Source organism: Myotis myotis, unplaced genomic scaffold (assembly GCF_014108235.1).
Source record: "Myotis myotis isolate mMyoMyo1 unplaced genomic scaffold, mMyoMyo1.p scaffold_m19_p_13, whole genome shotgun sequence".
Classification (NCBI taxonomy): domain Eukaryota; kingdom Metazoa; phylum Chordata; class Mammalia; order Chiroptera; family Vespertilionidae; genus Myotis; species Myotis myotis.
The window spans coordinates 50,991,970-51,011,812 of NW_023416317.1; the positions used below are offsets into that span (position 1 = coordinate 50,991,970).

At 52.0% G+C, this 19,843-nt stretch overlaps 1 protein-coding gene across 7 annotated transcripts in view; it reads right to left on the bottom strand.

The window, feature by feature from the left end:
• The window catches only part of SCN5A (sodium voltage-gated channel alpha subunit 5), an 88,300-nt gene that overhangs the window by 26,844 nt on the left and 41,613 nt on the right, over window positions 1-19,843 (bottom strand). For 6 of the 7 annotated variants that reach the window (XM_036333188.1, XM_036333194.1, XM_036333191.1 and 3 more), the window contains 7 exons: window positions 19,341-19,538; window positions 18,051-18,230; window positions 17,056-17,427; window positions 12,370-12,502; window positions 11,332-11,570; window positions 4,379-4,552; window positions 2,532-2,888 (listed from right to left, as the gene is read on the bottom strand). In XM_036333188.1, the coding sequence (XP_036189081.1) occupies window positions 2,532-2,888; window positions 4,379-4,552; window positions 11,332-11,570; window positions 12,370-12,502; window positions 17,056-17,427; window positions 18,051-18,230; window positions 19,341-19,538 (1,653 nt within the window). The remainder of the gene's footprint in view (window positions 1-2,531; window positions 2,889-4,378; window positions 4,553-11,331; window positions 11,571-12,369; window positions 12,503-17,055; window positions 17,428-18,050; window positions 18,231-19,340; window positions 19,539-19,843) is intronic. The other variant, XM_036333193.1, reaches the window with a different exon arrangement.

Here is a 19,843-nt window from a genome sequence, read left to right on the forward strand (position 1 = left end):
TCCTGAAGATTCAATGAAGCAGGTGGTGGGCTCCCTCCCTCATGTGGGCCAGTCCCGGCTCGGAGCATCACCAGGCCGACAGGCCAGCGACACACCTCCCCACGCTGGGCTTGGGGTCCCCCCAGAAGGGAGCTCAGTTGGATGGGGGCCCCTACAGCAGGGTGGTGTGTGAAGGCGGGTGCAGTTCTCACTCTGAGCCCCTGCTGTGGCTTCTCACAAGCCCCGCAGACACACCTGTCAGCAGCTGGGAAGGAGACTCTGACAGAAGGTTGGAGCGCCAGCCCTCAGAGACTGGCCTTTTTTTTAAAAAAAAAAAAAAGCGCAACACACACTCACATGGACAGCACGGGAGGGTTAAGAAGGAGGACCTCCGGATCCTATGTCTACGGAGAAATGATCACTTTTGACACCTGCAGCTTTTCTTGCGTCGTCTTTGAGGGCGGGGCATGGGGTGTGATCAGAGCTGCTGTCCACGCAGACCTCCGGCCTGGCCTGCTCCGTTCCTGTTGCCCACCCTGGATCCTCTCACACTGCCCTCACGCACGCCCGGCCCACCGCCCCTGACCTCCAGGTGTCTGCGGCCCAGGCTGGGGGCCGGGCAGGCAGGGGGCGCCTGGGTAGCCTCGTTCGTCCACCCACACAGGACACTAGGGCCTCCCTTGTCGGCAGCTTCAGAAGTCTGTCTCCTTCCAGTGCTTTCCCTGTCAATCATGCTGCTGCTGCCCAGCCCCTGCCTGATCATCACTTCCCATTCTAATGGCAATTGCTTCCTCCCACGCACGGCAGCAGCCCAATTCCGGGGGTGGGTGGGCGGGGGGGGGGGGGGTGCCTGCGTGGGCTGTCAGCTTCCCTCCCCAGCAGACTCTAATCTCCTCATCCCCAGACAGATCCGCTTGGCAATGGCAGGGCTGTGTGTGTGAGGGCAGCTCAGGCTGGCCCTTTTCTGAGAGCTCAGTACTGGCGCCGCCCTTGGAATACATGGAGTCCACCAGTGTGAGGAGATGGGAGGAGGGCTGTGAGGCCAGCCGAAGAGCTGGGTTCCGGCAGCTCTGTGCACCGACGCCCTCTTCCTCTCGGGGCTCCTCCACCCGCGGGGCCTGCGGGAGGCTGACCCCATCGCAGCCTGGGCCTGCCCCGGCCTCGCGAAGGCACACGGGAGGAGAAAACAGACCAATCTGAGGAAGGGCACCAGAATCTGCCGCTCACAGTGCTCCCGCCACCTAAAACCTCTCTCTGAACTGACGCGAGCCTGGGCTGCCCATGCCCTCGGGCGCCAGGCCCTGCGGGTGTGGTGTCTGAGCGTGTGTGGGCCACCTGTGTACCCAGGAAGGTGGCACCGTGTCCACAGAGGACACTGAACGACTGACTGGACTTGCTTCAGCCCCGACCCTTCCAAAGGCCCCTTCTTTGGCATTTAGATTTGATCTCTCTCAACTCCGGGATTCCTCATACTGTAAACACCCAAGGGAGGATGCACCGGCCCTTGACCGACAGGTGGTCACGGTAGCAAAGGTCTGGATCCCTCATGATAGGCCAGCAGGAACGCCCACCCTAGCTACCCAGGGAGACATACAATGGCTCCCACGGGCCCACTTCTCCCGGACCACCACCTGCTGGCACCTGTGTTTTGCTCACCCCGCCCCCTTCCTCTCTAGCATTACATGTCTAGCAGGTCAGCTCTAAACATTCTTCCAGGAAGCCTTCCTTGATTTCCAGTTGGAAGGGATCAGCACCTATAAGCTCCCACTTAATGGCTCTGATTGTTCTGACTAATTTGAAAGTTCTAATTTCATGCCTCTTTGAACTCCCCACCTCCCCCCTCTCTCAGGTTTATGAGTAATGTCAGGGCCCCATTCACCTCTGTATATCCAATAGCCTCTGGCACAATATTTTGCATGCAACCGGAGTTCAGCAAATGTTTGTTAAGTTGAATTGAAAAACCATGCGATAAATCATTGCCAGTGAATGACTAATAAAATACTAGTTAGTAAGTAAGTAAATTAATGAAGGTAAAATGAGAAAATAATAAATAAGCAGGCAAGTTAGTGGGTGAATTAAAGAATGAGTTAACAAATAAAGAGTGATATGAATGAATGGGTCAGTCAGTAAGTAAATAGGTAGATAGATTGATGGAGAGGTAGACAGATGGATGGGTGAGGTGGTGGGTGGATGATTTATGAGGGGATGGCTGGCTGGATAGATAGATGTATAGATGAGTAGAGAGATAGAAGAATAAATGGTAAGGGAATGGGTGAATTGATGAAAAGTCCTAAGTGGGTACATTGGTGGGTAGATGCATGAATGAATGAGAAGACAGATGGAAGGATGAGTAAATGAGTAGACGGATGAATGGATGTGTAAATAGGTGGATAGATGAGAGACTGGTGGGTGGATAGGTGGTTTGATAGAGAGATGGCTGAGTGAATGAATGGATGGATGGAAGGAAGGGTAAGTGAATGGATAGGTGGGTAGCTGGTGGAGGAATAGATGAGTAGATGATTGTGTGTATGCCAGGCCACTGGCCAACTTACCACAAGGTTGCCAATGACCATCACAAGCAAGAAGACCAGCAGGCACAGTGACTGCCCAGACACCTCCATGCAGTCCCACATGGTCTCGATCCACTCGCCACAGAGGATGCGGAAGATGATGAGAAAGGCATGGAAGAAGTCCATCATGTGCCAGCGGGGCAGCAGGCCTGGGTCGCTGATGCGGTGCCTCAGCTCTGAGTAGTTCTTGCCGAAGAGCTGCATGCCCACCACGGCGAAGATGAACACGATGATGGCCAGCACCAGCGTCAGGTTCCCCAGGGCCCCCACCGAGTTCCCGATGATCTTGATGAGTGTGTTCAGCGTGGGCCATGATTTGGCCAGCTTGAAGACCCGCAGCTGGGGAGGGAGGGGTCCTGGGATAGGCTCTGGTTCCCAGTGCCTACGGACACCCTGATCTCCCTCCCACACTTCCTGTCTGAAAACCCGGGAGCCCTTGAAAGCCACTGACACCTGTTCCTCCCGGTTTCTCCAAGAGCACACACCACCGTCTCTTCCCACAGCCTGAAGGTAGCTTCAGCGGACTCTGCTCTGGGAGTCAGGTCAACAGCTCCAGCCTCATTCCCCCCATTCAGCCCTTCTCTTTGTCCTCACACCAGCCTCCTACTCCCCTTGGTCTCACTTCAGGGAACGTCCTAGATTCCCCCAATAGGGGATGTCCTTTTCCTGCCAGGCCCTTCATCAGATACCCTTCCAGGCCAGCGCAGCCATCTCTAACTTACCCAATCACCTCCGTTTCTCTCTCCTCTTAGTTATAACAGAGAAAGGGAGCCTGTGCTTAGCATGTATTAAAAACCTACTGTGTCAGACCACGTGCTTACGATGCATCAACTCATACAGAACTCCCAATAGCACGTGGGGTTGGGACTCTTACCACCTCCTTTGGCAGATGAAGACGACAACCCTTACACGTGGAGTAACTTGTCTAAGCTCCTTGGCTCATGGCAGTGGAGTTGGGATGAGAACTCACCATCTAGGCTTTCTCAACTGCTCCCACCAGGCTGCCTTCCTGAGCCCAACAGTGCTCAGGCGTCCACCGGGAAGCCTTCCCTGACCTCCTTCCAGCCCTATGTCTGGACCTCTCAGGTATTTTAAACGTAAAACATAGTCCACCAGGAGCTCTGGCATCACCTGAGACTCACTGAACTGTCATCTGCAGTTTAACAAGATCCGCGGGAGAGTTGTGTGTGCATTTGTTTGCAAAATGCGGATTCTGAAACCAGCAGGCAGAACCCCAGAAGAGCTGTCGGCAGACCTGGCTCCACCTGTTACTTGCCAGGGGGCTTTGGGAAATTGTTTCTGACATCTTTCTGAATCACTGACTTGCCTCAACCATGACTCTTCCAAAGAACCCTTCTTTGGCATGTAGAATTTGAGCTCTCTCAACTCCGGGATTCCCCACCTTGTACAGACACAAGGCAAGATGCACTTGCCCTTGACAGACAGGTGACCATGAAAGCAAAGGCCCAGATCCCTCATGACAGGACAGCAGGAACTTCCACAACCACCCAGGGTGACAACCTCTCTGAGTCCCAGTCTCCTCATCTGTGCAATGGGGAAATAGTAATATCAGCCCCACTCCTGGGATCCTGTGAGGACTACAGGGTGAATCATAGAGGACTTTGCAAATCATCCAATGGCCACCCCAATTGCTCCTCTGGAGGGATATCTCTTTCTGTCTTGCCCCCCCCCCCCCCCCAGTCTGGGGCTGGCACCCAGGGGCACTTAGCCAAGAGCTGTTGGGTGAAGGCATGATGGCTCAGAGTTGGGGTGAGTGAGGGGTGCCCCAGGTACCCGCCCCGCCCCCCTGCAGAGGGCCCAGCAGGTACCAGGCGGAAGGAGCGCAGCACCGACAGGTTGCCCATGCGGGACAGGCCCAGCTCCATGAGGCTGAGGATGACGATGATGCTGTCGAAGATGTTCCAGCCCTGCTGGAAGTAGTAGTAGGGGTCGAGAGCGATGATCTTGAAGGTCATCTCTGCGGTGAAGATCCCGGTGAAGACCTGGGAGGGCGCGGAAAACAGGGGTTCCCCACGATTGGGCTGGAAAGAGCCTCTGGCCCTCAGGGGCGCTTGTTCCCACAGGGTCTCCCTTCTGGGCTGCCAGCTCTGACTGCACCCAGGCTCCCGGTGGGGGCCTGCCTGGCCATGGCCTCGCCCCTTAGGGATACCTCTGCCCCGATGCCTCCAGCCCGCCCTGTTGCTCACAGAGCATGAGCTGTCAGCCTGCCCCTCAGAAACAGCCGGGCCCATCGAGGCCTCTGCAGAAATTCCGTTCAGGAAGCACCTGAGGGCCGGGGACCCAGCCCTAGACTCCTTCCAGCCCGTGTTGCCACAGGACACACCCTCACTTCCCACGTGCCAGATACACGCATTCATCCCGACAGCTACTCATGGCGCTCGTGGCTCAAGACCTTTGTCGCGCTGTGCCCACCCCCTCCTTGTCCACTTGCTGAACTTTTCTCACTGGAATAATAACCAGCCACTATTTCTTAATTGCCCTAAGAGCTGGGCTGGAATGCTTTGCAAATGTTGGTCTTTTTTTTTTTTTCATCAACAAGCCGACAAAGAAATGATCATTATCCCTGTTTTACAGGGAAGGAAACTGAGGCACTGAGAGGTCAAGCAGCTTCTCCCGGGTCATGTAGCTAGTATGTTTGGGGACCAGAGATGACCTCAGTGCTGTCCTTCAAGATGCAGAGTGGCCGCCTCTCCCTCTGGAAACGTTCCTGAGGTGGGCAGAGGCGGGGCCTCGCCTGGTTCATGGACTCATGAGTCCTGAGATGCCCGGCCTCAGCTGGCAGAGACCCATGGTCAAGGAGCCCGTCCTGCGGTGGGCCAGGCAGCCGGGAACATGGCCACCTGCCCCGAGGTGTGCCAACTGCTACCACGGGGACATGGTCCCAGGAGGAGGGGCGCGGGGCTGGAGGGAAGGCGGGCCTGCCCACAAGGCCCTCTTGGCCACTTGGAGGAGCCGGGGTTATCCTGAGGGCAGTGGGGGAGGCACTGAGGACGTGTGCGTTTATATGAAAACATGCAAGCTTTTTACCGTTTTAATGTATATGATAACAATATATAGTATCTTTGCATTTTTTTAAAGCAGAATTTATTTTGATCAAGAATATGTGTTCTTTTTCCCAAGTTCTTTTTATTCTAAACATCATGCTTATAAGTTTATCCATAACGATACATGTATATGTATTCATTCTCAGTGTATTTCATTGTACGAATACACCACAACTGACTTACCTATTTTTTAATGGATGGAGGGACATTCATGTTGATTCCAATTTTACCTACACCTAACAATGCTGCAAAGAACTTTCTTGTACGTGTCTCTTTCTACGGACATGTGAGACTTTCTAGAGACTATATATACATATATACTATATATATGTATACATATAGTGTGTATACACACACACACACACACACACACACACACGCACGCATATATACTGGATATATATATATGAAATTGTTAAGTTGTAGGGTACGCACATCTGTGATTTACCCGATTGTACAATTGCTCCCTGTGATGGTTGTACCAAATCCAGACTCCTACAAAGTGTGACTTCTCAGTGTTTCACATCCTTGTCAACACGTGCAAGTTTATTTTTGATTCTCTTGGGGGTGAGAAATAGTATCTCAATGTTGCTCTAATTTGCATTCCTCTGTGTTTCTTTAAAAAAAATCTTTATTGCTGAAAGTATTACATATGTCCCTTTCCCTGCCTCCCTGCCCCGCCCCGCCCCCCCCCGGCCCCCCAATCCTAGCCCGCCTCCCTCCGTCTGTGTTTCTTTTCGTTTGTTTATACCCATCTGCGTGTCCCCTTTGGGGTTTGCCTGTCATTTCCTCTGTCCACTGTGCTGTCTTTTTGCCCCTGGGTTGTCTGTCCCTCTTTTCCTTACTGATGCGTAAGCGTTCAATATCGATTCTGGATTTCCTGTCTTTCTAGTTGAATACTTTTCACAGTATCAATATCTAGTTTATGGCAGTGACTTCACTTTGTTTTATCGTATCCTTTATTCGATGGGTATTTTACATTTTAATATAAGTAAACTTATCAATCTTTTCTTTCATGGTATAAACTCTTCATGTTGCTAAAGACAGCCTTCCAAACCCCAAGATTTTTTCTCACTTTTATTCTGAAAGTTTAAAAATGTTGCTTTATCCTATTTAGGTGTTGGATCCAATTCCCCACCACTAATTAATGAGTATGGTGTGGGCAGGGATCTAAATGTATTTTCTTCTCTATAGATAACCATTCTGCCCAGTGTTATTTGTTATTAAATTGTCTATCATTTTCCTACCGAATTATAATGCCATTTTTATTATTTGTCAAGTCACGAAATACGCATTTTCTATTTCTGAGTTCTCAATTCTGTAGCAGTGATCCAATTTTCTACCTTTGCAACAATACTATAACTTTATAATATATCTTAATACATGTAGGGTAAACTCCCCACCTGATTCCTAATTTATCTTGATAGACTTCACTTTTCCATATGAATTTTAGTATTACCTTGTCAATTCTTACTGGAATTACATTAAATATCTGGGCTAATTTGGGAAGAACTGCTATCTGTACAATATTGAGACGTTCATTCACAAACATGGCCTGTCTCTCCACTCATCTGAGTCTTCTTTTGTGCTTTTTAATAGTTTAAATTTTTTTTCATATAAAAATGATGATCTTTTGCTACATTTCTTCCTAGATTCCTCCTAGTTTTTACTGCTATTTATTTTTAAGAGTGTCAGCTTTTAAACATGACTCTCCCCAAATGGCCCTGGTGGCGAGGAGCAGAATTAATGTGGGTAAATGGAGCCTGTGCCTAGTAGCATTGGTAAACTCTCTTACTAGTCCTGACAGTCTCTGTGTAGATTTTCTTGAATTATTTATATAGATAACAATATAATCTGAAAAGTAATGTTCGACCTCTTCTCTTCCTTCTTCTTTTCCTTTTGTTACCGTGGTGATAAGGACCTCCAGTATAATTTGGACTGGAAGCAGGGAGGTAGGCACAAAGCTAGAGCTATAGGCTGGCAGTGGAGTGCCCCAGGTATAAACAAGGGCTCTAGATACAAACTGCTCGGTTGCGAACCCTGATTCTACCACTTCCTGGCTGTGTGACCACGGTTAAGTGATTTGTGCCTCTGTTCCCTTATCAGTAAAATGGGAATAATGATAATAATAGCATCTCCCTTACTGGTTATTACCAGAAATTAGGTGTTCAACAAGTATTAGCTACGACTACCACCAGCTTCACATCTATGTTCGTTCCTGACTTTTAATGGGTAGACTGCTAACGTTTCATGGTCAAGAATGATACTATAGATCATTTGGGTCAGATAATCTCTAGTTTGCTAAGAGTTCTTACCACAAAGAGTTTGGTTTTATTAGATGATTTTTCCACACTGAAGGGAAGATCATATGTGCCTGGAATAAACACAACTTGATCACGAGGAGTTTATACTTTACTTATTTGATTTTTCTTAATCATACACTGCTGGATTTGTTTTGGCTTTTTTTTCCTCTCTCTTTTCTTTATGGTCTTAAATCTCTTCTTGGTAACTTCCATTTTTTTCTAGAAAAATTTTCACTTAGTCTGTTCAAAATTTACTAGCATTAAGTTGTTTATAATGTTTTACATTGTGTTTTAATCTCTACTGTTTGTGTAGTTATGCCTCTTTTCCATCTTTAATGTATTTGTACCTTCAATTTTTAAATTTTAATCCTGCTAAGACATTTGTCTATTAGTCGTTTCAGAATATGTTTGTTTAAAAAAAACTTCTTCATAGTATGGGACAGAGTGCGGAATCTCAGAGGGAAGGTGGGGTGGGCGGGGGTGGTGGGAGGTAATCAACCAAGGACCTTGTATGCATCTATGCATGGCCCATGGGCACAGATAATGGGGTGGTGAGGCCTGGGATGGGGGTGGGGGGTAGGGGGGGGTTGAGGGGGTCAATGGGGAAAGAAAGGGGACATATGTAATACTTTGAATAACGAACTATTAAAAAAATAAAACATTTCATTTGATAAAAGAAAATTTAAAAAAACTTCTCCATAATTACATTTTTAAAATTATGTATTAATTTTCTGCTTTTATCTTTAGTTTTCTTTACATTTTTACTAACTACTTGAATCAAATGACTGGCTCATTAATTTCCAACTTTTCTTTTTTAATGTATATAGGAAAGGGCAAGAGTGGGTTTACAGTTGTGAGTACATGAAACACAGAGTTTATTCTTGAATTATTATTATTATTTATTAATTTTGCATTATAAATTTTACATTAGGCTATAAATTTCCCTCTAAGTACTGCATTCGCTGGCTGAGACTGATAAGCTTCCTTCTTTGTCATTTCCCAGCGTCTGTGTGTGGGTTTTTCTGATTCACCGTTTTACTGAATGTAGGGTCATATACCTATGGGTACTTAGTTCCAGCCCCTATTCACACTGTCCCAAAGTCTCTACACGGTCACTGAAATCCAAACCCCCAGATCACTCACAGCATCAACGACTCCCCACCCCATCCAGAACAACGACAGAAGCATGTCATGTTTACGGCTATGGTTTTTAAGTCCCTCTTTGTTTTTGGCACGCGGGCATTTTTGTTATGTTCTCATGAACTCTGCACGTCAAAGAATGTTGGCTATATCTTTAATTGTTTCGCAGTCAGAGACTTCTCAGGCTTGCCTACAGCGTGGCCTCTTACGTTTGATTATATGATGGGCTAAAAGTTACTCAGCTCTAGAAATCTCCTCCTTCCTGGAATTTGTCTTTAGTGGCACGCTTTGAAAGGCTTTTCCCCTACCAAGATTATTCACCCATGTTTATTTTTGTGGTTTTGTTTCTTTCCATTGACTATTTAAACCATCTAAAATATATTAACTGCAAGACAATACAAACCTTACATGCTAGCAATGAAGCCCTCCAAACAGAACCAAACAGAGCTATAATCCAACTACATGACCTCCTAGTAACAATCGAGCCACAGGTTAAACACAGCTGCGATTCAATCACTACTTAATGATCCGGCGCAGCCAACAGAGCTCCCCATCACCTTGACTTGGAGCTCGGTCCAAACCAGGGGTCACATTCCACTAAAACCGCATTCAACGGAAACCCGACGTAACCGCCATCTGAAGACCAGCGCAAGGGAGGCACAGCCGGGGGATGAGGCACCTGCAGGCTGGGACACAGCTTTCCCTCCTGTTTGCGTATAAAACTAGAATTATAGCAAATGCACACAATTGTAAAAACATCTGACTGGATCCTGCAGAGAACTGTCCAGAGTCCTGGATCTGGAAAGTAATAAGAGAAGACAATCTTCACACCCCAAAGTGTGGGAGACCTGCTTGCCTGGTTGGGGTGGGCCCCTGTGCAGCTGGACAAGACAGGGCTGGGTCTGCAGGAAGAGAGGGGTTAGAGCAAATGACTCCCTTCCTCTCCCCAAACTCGGTGATGATCCTAGGAGCTCCTTCTGGAAACCAGTGGGGTCTTTGCCAGCCTTTCCCGGGGCTCCCCTGGGGGAAGGGCTGAGTGTGTTTATCTGGACACAGCCAAGCGGGCTCTGTCGCTCAGAGTCAGGAGACAGAAGCTGCATGCCCAGCTCTGTCACCACTATGCCCCCTCTCAGGCCTCAGTTTCCCCTTTTTCTAGTGAAGAGGTAGGGCTTGGTTTCATCTCAAGAGAAAGAAATCAGAATTAGAACCCAGACATCCTGACTTCCAGGGACAGTCTCTTTAATAATAACAACAGCAGTAATAACCACAGTTATCATTTATCTTTAGTGCTTATTGTTTATCAAGCTCTGAGCCAAGGACATTACACGTATTATCTTATTCAGTCCTCATTAGCTTCCCATGAAGCTGACATTGTCATACTAATTTTACATTTATTAAATTCAAGAAATATGTTTTGTGCAATTACTGAGCCGAAGTGATTTGCTTGAGGTCACATATAGTTCGTAAGAGCTGAGTCAGAATTCAAATCTGGCTCTGCTTCATTTACTCGCTGCACCCAGCTGTCCATCCATCCATCCATCCATCTCTCTATCCCTCTCTCCCTCCAATAATCCATCCATCCATCCATCCATCCATCCATCCATCCATCCACCCATCCACCCATCCATCCATCCATCTCTCTATCCCTCTCTCCCTCCAACAATCCATCCATCCATCCATCCATCCATCCATCCATCCATCCATCCATCCATCTCTCTATCCCTCTCTCCCTCCAACAATCCATCCATCCATCCATCCATCCATCCATCCATCCACCCATCCATCCATCCACCCATCCATCCATCCATCTCTCTATCCCTCTCTCCCTCCAACAATCCATCCATCCATCCATCCATCCATCCATCCATCCATCCATCCATCCTCTTCTCCATCCAACAAACATCGATGTCCACCTACAGAAACTCTGGCTATAAGAGAATTGCCCTTTTTTGCACCCCCTCCCCTCCTCCATCTACTATTGCCAAATCTCATGTCCCCACCCATTTCAGGCTCACCCCCACCTCCCTTTTGCTTTGTCACCTCTGAGCATCTTCATTCACCTTTATCCCCAACCTCTCCCTCCCAACTACATCTCTCAGTTCCTTAAATGCTGATGCTGAAACTCCTTACTTCACGATGCCTTCCATGATAACCCCACCATCGGAAAATCCTTCTGCCCTCTGGATCCCTGCGCCCAGAGCCAGGGGCTGGGACAGCTGGCCGAGAGTTCGCATCCGGATGCCCCCTCTGGAGTCAGCTCCCAGCGGCCCTTACCAGGTTTCCGACCTGCAGCATGTCCTCGAATTCCGTCGTCATGTTGTAGTGCTCCAGGGCCATGAAGAGCGTGTTCAGCACGATGCACATGGTGATGGTGAGGTCGGCAAAGGGGTCCATGACCATGAACTTCACTTTCTGCTTGATGGACATCCACAGGGGGCAGCAATCCCAGATCAGGTAGCGCTCGGCGAAGTGGTTCCAGCACGGCGGGCACTTGCGGTGAGACTCCTCCAGCTCTGGGGGGACACCGGGGAGCTGGTTTGCTTTTGTTGACTGATTCATACATAACTCAGGGTGCTCCGGAAAGATGTGTGGCTTAGCCGGGGAAGGGACAGGGCTGGTGCATGCATGGCAGGGGGTCCTCGAAAGGGGCAGGGAAGACAAAGGGAAAGGGAGCGGGCTGTGTCTTGACTCCTTACCCTGGAAATATGGGAGAAGAGGACCACAGGGCAGGGGGCAGGGGGCAGGGATGGATGTGGGGAAAACTGGGACAGGACAGATCAGGACAGACTGAAAAGGAGGCAGCATTCGAGACAGGGGAGTTCAGATATTAGGGACACTCAGGAGTGAATAGCTGTGGACGTGTTAGGACAGGGGGTGTGGTGGTGCCTGGGACAGGCCGGAAAAACTGTGAACACATATGGGGCAGGAGGAACAAGATGGGGGTTGCCGAGGGTGGGACTGGCTGGGATGAGGCCAGAGCAGGCATGCTTGGGGGAGGATGGCCTCCGGCAGACAGGGAGGTGCTCAGGGGAGGACCAGATGAGACTGATCAGCACCTGGGACAGGCCAGGACACTTGTGGGAAAGTTTGAAAGCAATAGACATGGCTCCTGACAATGCCCAGGAAAGAGCAGTGGAAACAAATGAAACACCTGGGGCAGGGGACACAGACGGAGAAGTCTGGAGCAGCTGGGGGATGGTCCAAGGCAGGCGAGCAGCTGGGGGAGGCCTGGCTCAGGTCCGGGTTAAGGACGAGGGTGCCCAGACCAGAAGTGGGAGTGTTTGGATGAGACCAGGGCCGGGGGGTGCTGACCTTCCAGGGCGCTGGTGAGGACACTGACTGCGCTGAGGGCCCGCTGCCGCTCTCCTGGCCCCTCGAAGCCATCCATGCACGGAGCCGGGGGGGTCAGCATCTGGGGTCTGCCTGGCTCCTCTGACGGAGTGGTCTGCGTACCATCGGGAGATATGCGTCAGCCTGGGGACCAGTGTCCGCTGGGCCTGGGGCAGCTGCTGGACCTGGCGCAGCTGGTTCAGACTCAGGTTGGGGAGGTCACAGGGAGACAGGATGGGGGTCTTGATGGGACAGCGAGTGCTGGGCTTCTCTGCTCCCACCTCCCTCCCAGTTAACACGCCCCCACCCCTCTCAACAATTATTATCTCCCTCATTCTCTATTCTTCACCATCTCCAGGCAGTGGTGGTTCTTGACTGTGGACAGGAACTACATGACCCAGTTCTATTAACCAGATGCTGTCGTACATGTTAGTCCATGCAAGGACGATCCGGGAGTCCTAATTGACCACAAGCTCCCTAGAGTCAAGAACATAACGAAGCTGAAAAAAAATCTGCCACGCTCCCTGGCGACAGTCATAGCAGCATAAAGCACAAGGCTTCCTTCCGCGTGGCTGGTGGGGACTTCTGCGGAGACACTTTGGCTCTATCCACCAAGAGAATTGTAAACTGGCTCTGCAATTACTCATCTGGTAATCTGACTTCATAAATAATTATGCACACGCGCCAAAAATATACATGCGATGATGTCCATTGCAGCACTGCCCCCGGTACCACAGGAACAAAGCAACTCATCAGTAGGAAGAATTTGAAAATCAATTGTGGGGGGACACTCTGACTCTGATACAGACAATGAAGAGAGCGAGGCAGTGCCATGTGTATGCCCTGGTCTGCACCCTGGGGCCTTTTTTCAATGTGCTCGCATCACTGCTGCAGGGGAAGGGACCAGGCCTGCAGACGGAGACGTGTCCTGACGAAGGCGGATGCAGCAGCCGTCTCTAGGCTCACTCAGCACCCCCCTTCCCGTCACAGAACCACGGGCGGCCCACGAAGGCTGCCCATCAGCGCGGCCCTGCATCGCCACAGTCTGTGAGCCGGCGCCGGGGGTTGCTGAAGGCACCTGGCTGCTCAGCGTGCAAGACCAAGGTTCTATGACCTTTATAGGTCACAGGGGGGATGGGCCGAGGCTGCTCAGGGTGGCAGAGCCAGGGCCTGGGGTGGGAGCTAAATTTATCTGGGCTCAAGTTCCGGTCAACCTTTGCAATTGGGGGGACTGCCCTGAAAGGTTGCCCAGGGAGGTAGTGAGCTCCCCGTCACTGGAAGTATGCGAACAGAGGCACCTGCCAGGGCTGAGGTGGCTGGTGTAATAACAGTACCTAGGTACTCCTGGCCAGCTGAACTCACCAGTTTGTCTTAAATCCTCCCAACCTCTCGCCTCCTCCTCTACTGTTGGTAAGAGTTCGAGTTATCATTTAGCAAGTATTTACTCTTTCCCCTTCCAGGGTGGACCAACAAGCTTTCCCTTCCTCTCGGTGACACACTCGCTTGGGCCAATGCAATGTCAGTGGACACGGTGCGAACAGAAGCCTGAAACAAGCTGTGCCATTGGCCTTGCTCTTGTGCTCCAGTCATCCTCCCAGAAAAGAGCTTCCCTCGGTAGCTGCCACTCCTGCAGCCTGGGCCTCACTCAGCACATAGACAGGAGCAGCCCCACGTCTGACCCAGTGTGGAGCCAAGCCAACGTGAAGTCCGAAGCAGGGCTGCCCAGCCAAGCCCAACCTAGACCAGCCGAACCATTGTCAACCTGCAGAGGACTGAGCATGAGCATAAAAACTTGTTCTCATCCATTGACTTCAGGGGTAGTTTGTTACACACCATTATGTGTGGCAATAGCTGACTGATACACCATTCTAGTGCAAGTTATCATCACCCCTTTCCTAAAACTACCACAATAGCCTCCTAACTGGCCTCTTTTTCTCTTCCCTGTATCCACTACACAGCAGAAAGGGAGTCCCTTAAAAATCAGATCATGCTATGCCTCTGATCAACAGCTCCCCCCAGCCCACTGCTCCCCATCTTATTCAGGATAAATTCAAACTTTCCTATGACCTACAAGGCTCTGCACAGTCCAAATCCTAACTCATCAAACTCATTCCAGATCCCTTCCTGCAGGTTCCACCACACCTGGTCTTGCCCGGCTCTCTCAGGTCATGCCCATTTCTCTTCAGAGCCTTTCAAATTGCTGTTCCCTCTGCCTAAAACACTACGCTCCCATGTCTTTGTGGCTGGCTCCCTAAGTCATTTGCCTGTCAATTTTAACGTCAGCTCCGCTGGGAGGCCTTCCCCGATTATTCTAACTAATAGCTCCCATCCCCATCCCTCCCCCTGGCAACTTCCTATAACATGACCCTTACTGCTACCTGGGAATGCTGACCCGTTCACTGTCTGTCTTCCTAACTACAAGGCGAACTCCACCAGGGCAGGGCTCTTGTCTGTTCTGTTCATTGCAATAACCCTGGAGTCTCAAACACTGCGCAGCACTCAAGGCAGCCAGCTGGCCCTGGATACATCCTGGTGGATGGATAGATCCTTGGGAATGGGGAGGCTGGGGTTAGAGCTCTAGCTCTGCCCCTCACTTGCTAGAGGGTGGGGGGAGGGGGATGAAATCTAGGGAGCGGCTGTTCATTGTGCCTCGCCCGGCCCCACCTGACCCTCTGGGACAGGCACTCCCAGGCAGACAGGGAACAGGGGACAGGACCATTTCCGGGTCCTGTTCCAGCTTCCTCAGAGAGCCTGCCCTCTTCCATGTCCCCGTAGGCATTGGGGTCTGTGCCACGTGTTTGCTCTTTGCCTGGGTGGGCTGTTCTGGGCACTGTGTTGGGGGTCAGGGGTCAGCAAGGGGTCAGCAATCTGGATAAATAAAACATGCGCTGTCTGTTGGGGTGGCCCTCCCTCCTGCCCTCCCATGTTGACTCGGCACCCACTACGTGCCTGACATTGTGCTTTGTTTTCCGATGAGAAATGGGTAGACGCGTCTCACCGGGAACCAGAAGCCAGGAAGGCATTCCCGGGGCCTGCAGCCTGCTAATCTCTTTAACTTTTCAGAGTCTCCATCTCGGCCCACTAATTCCTTTAACTTCGCAAATGACCCCCTTGGCCAAGCTAATCCCTTTAAGGTTACAAATGGGCCCTACCGAAGTGAGAATGCTGAAGTCAGAATTCCCGGTAATGAAGTGTTTGAACTCGGACTCCTCCCGACATGTGCCCTATGAGACGATTCTCTCCCTAACGAGATTAGGCGGTTCTATTAGCTTCCTGATTCCACGGGGCTGAGGCTCCAGGGCTGGGCATGAAGGGGGGGTCTGCAGCCACTGGGATGCGGTGCTCCTGGGAAGTCAGATACCCCACCCTACATTCCCTTTATTGTCCCTACAGATGAGGGAATGGGGACACAGAGAGCTGAGTGAATCTGTGCAGAGTCGCGCAGCTAAAGCAAGCGTCTGAGCAAAACAGGCCATTTGGCTGTGAGCTGTTCCTCTTCAGCCTCACCTCCCGCTTCCTGACCATTTCCCTGTCCTGTTCCAGCTTCCTCAGAGAGCCTGTCCTCTTCCATGTCCCTGTAGGCATTGGGGTCTGAGCCACGTGTTTGCCCTTTGCCTGGGCGGGCTGTTCTGGGCACTGTGATGGGGGTCAGGGGTCAGCAAGGACTGATCAGGCGGCCATCAGTCTGTCACGGGACTGGCTGACTGAGAGGTTACAACTCTAACTGGTCTCTCATGACCCAGCCTGCCCCTCCTCGTTACCTTTTTGACAATAACTCCAACTCCTCTCCCCTTTGTTCCCTGGGTTCCGGTCACACTGACCTCATGGCACATCCTCCCCTCGGCGAGGCTCGTTTCTGCCTCAGGGCCTTTGCACTGCTGTCTCCTAGGCCTGGAACTTGCCTCCCCGAGACGAGGTAATGACAGTACGTTATGATGATGTTATCACAACATCATATGCTCATCCTAATCGCCTTACCCATGTGAGCCCCTTCACTCCTGCAACAATCCTGCGATGGGCATTTTTAACCCATTTTACAGGTGAGAGACGAACAGTAACTTTCCCACGGCCATGTAGCTAAGCCAGATTATAAACCAGTTCGTCTCCAGAACCTGGGGTGCGGTCCACTCCTCTAAACCACCCCTGGGAGTTTCAGAGAGCAGCCTGGCTCCCACCTTTGCTTCCATTTGTCTAAATGCCTCCTAGTGAATGGGGTTCCTTCTCCCTCTTCTCTGTTCCCATCCTCCACACGACTTACTGGGCTAATATTGAGTCACCGGTTTTAATGTACTGACACGTTTCAGACTTGGTGACTAACTGTTGGCCAAAACCTGGGAAGTGTCCCCTTGCCATTCTGGCCCTTCTCCCAGGAGGCTCCGGACTGCCAAGGACCCAGCAGGTCTACAGGGCACACACGGGTCCTCAGGACACTGGCTCCGTGCGACCGTGGCATCTCAGTGCCCCGGCCTTACCAATGGTTAAACACTGAGCTATCATTTACCAATTATTAAATACTTAACTCTCATCCCTGTTTATCAGCATAACGCACCCCCAGAACCCAGCACACACCCGGTGCTCAGTAAATACGGGGTGAGTGTATTTCGACCCGACCCTGGTGATGAGCTGGAGACCAGCTCTGCCCTGGCGCTGCATCGTGGGCTGGCTCACCGTGTCTGGGGGGCGCTCCAGCATCATGGGGCGGAGGAGGCGGCTCCCTGGGGAGGTGGCCTCAGGGTCGCCTGTCCCCAGCAAGGAGACCACCCCATTGCAATCGATGGTGCTGTTCCTTTTGCCATGGAGGGCGTGGCCGGGAGCTGCGGTCCCGGGGCTGGGCTGTGGCTGGGCACTAGGCCGGCGCAGGGACCAGGGCACCAGCAGTGATGTGCGGTGGCTCTCGCTGTCCCCCGCCGTGCTGTTTTCATCGTCGGCAAAATCTGTCTCCGACCCCGTATCTCGCCGGCGAAAGGTGAAAATGCTCCCTCGCCTGGAGTGTGACTTCACGGAGGTCCTGCTGAAGCCCTGGGTGAGGCCAAGGTGGTTCTGAGGGCACAGGCAGAGGGGACATCACCACGACAGCCCTTCCAGTGCTCCCAGCTCATCTCTTGTGGCATCCGTCCAGCTCACCTTCTCAGACTACTGCGGGCTTTAGCTGGCCACACAGTCTGGGTGAGCTGGGCCGAGGGGTGGGGTGTTCAGGGAAGGGGGGCGGGGCTAGAGCAATCTTGTCCTTTCGGGGACCTTTGCTCACCTGCAGCCTGTGCCTCTGGGGCTTTGAGATCGACGCTCACCTGGGCTAAGGCTGGGCAGGGGGAGAGGAGGCAGGAAGGCTCCTGCAGTGTAGACCAGCCTGGCCCAAGCAGCCATGCCCCTCACTCATATGGGCCTGTCCTTGGCGTCCTACCAATTGACACTGTAGGGTGTCTACCAGTCCCAGATCAATGCTGGGGACCTGGCTGAAATGTGGGATATCATAACACCCAGACCTACCCCGTCCCGCTGCCCAGGGCTCCTCGACCCCAAACATGGCCATGGGAAACAGGAAGGGCTGGGAGGGGCTGCGGGATGCCCTCCTTGGGGAGCAGCCATCTGTGACTGTACCAGGGGCCCGACATGAAGGGCTTTGGATCTGCCCTAACGGGGGCAGGGCCACGGCGGGGGGCTACCATTGCTCTGGGGCCGTCCTCCGAGTCCGACTTGGGAAGCCTGTCATCCCCACAGTCCTCCGTCCCCGAAGACAACTGTTTTCTCCTCTTGCTCCTTTTCTCACGGGCGGTGACTGGGGGCAACGGAGACATCTCCAAGGAGCTGCGGGACACGCTGTCCACACCCCTGATGGTGAGGGCCTGGAACAGGGCGGAAGAAGGGATGTCTTGGTCATCGGGACTACAAGCAGCCACAGGCTAAGACCCACCAGGTAACTCTCGGGGCCTTGGTTTTCCCCAGCAGTGAGGGGACTTGCCCACTTACTCCCACATCAGGGCATCATAGAGAGAAGAGCTCAGAGAGACCCAGAATGTTCTATGAAAGAACCAAGTCCAGGGAGGAGGAGAATCGTGGCTGACATGGCAGCGTTTGGAAGAGGCGAGTGTGGGGGACAGATGCATGGGGTGTCAATGAGCTGAAGTGAAGGAACTAGAGGTCAGAGGACCTTCTAGAAGGTGTGGCTAGCCAAAATGGGTGCTGGGGGTGGTGGCACGGGGCAGTGAGAAGAAAGCGGATGTCTACAGCCTGGCTTCCAACAGGCTTGCTCTGAGGTTTTCTTTGTATTTATTGTTTTTTAGTAATCCTCACCGGAGGATATTATTTTATTGATTTTTTAGAAAGAGTGGGAGGGAGGGGGAGAGAGAGAAACATCGATGGGAGAGAGACACATCGATTGGCTGCCTCCCGCATGTGCCCCCACCAGGCTCGGGATCAAGACTGCAACTGAGGTACATGACCTTGACTGAAATCGAACCTGGGACCTTCAGGCCAACGCTCTATTCACTGCGCCAAACCTCCTATGGCTCTGTGGTTGTTTTCTAGGCTGGCTCAGGCCTCCAACCTTGGACCCTTCTCACTGCCCCACCAGAAGGCACCCAGTGACCAGGATAACTATGTCCATGGACACATGGATCTCTTTTGTCCAGCATGCACTGTGCTCACAGGAACCACCTTTACCCAGCAGGCACCAGCACACTCAGCAGGCACCAGCACACTCAGCAGGCACCACACCTCCAGGCACCAGCACACCCAGCAGGCACCACACCTCCAGGCACCGGCACACCCAGCAGGCACCATGCTTGCAGGCACCAGCACACCCAGCAGGCACCAGCACACTCAGCAGGCACCGGCACACCCAGCAGGCACCACACCTCCAGGCACCGGCACACCCAGCAGGCACCATGCTTGCAGGCACCCACAGTCAGGGGAGGGCTTGGTCTGGAGGCCCCGTGGCTGCACCGCTCACCCACCTCCTGCTCTTTCTTGAGCATCTCCATGGCCTCCTGGAATCGTTTTTCCTTCTCCTCCGTCTCAGCGATGGTGGCTTGGTTTTGCTCCTCGTAGGCCATGGCGACCACAGCCAGGATCAGGTTCACCAGGTAGAAGGAGCCCAGGAAGATGACCAGCATGAAGAAGATCATGTAGATCTTCCCTGCGGACCTCAGGGTCTGGGGGAGCAGGGGGGCAGAGGTCATCCTCCCTGGGCCCCCTTCTGGGTCATGGTCATGGCATTTCAGAGTGGCCTAGCCTGGATGTGCCAGGAGTTCAAATGGCCACACCTGGGGAGGGGCTAGAGCGTGCCCCACCTACAGAGGGAAGTGTCCTACAGAGAATGGCCTATGCACAGGGAGTGGTGTCCCACCCACAGAGGGGCAGCCTGTCACAGTCAGCAGGGGACATGTACCTACAGAGGGGACTATTCCATCACATAGGGTGGAGGACAGTCCCACTCACAGAGCAGAGTGTCCAAGGG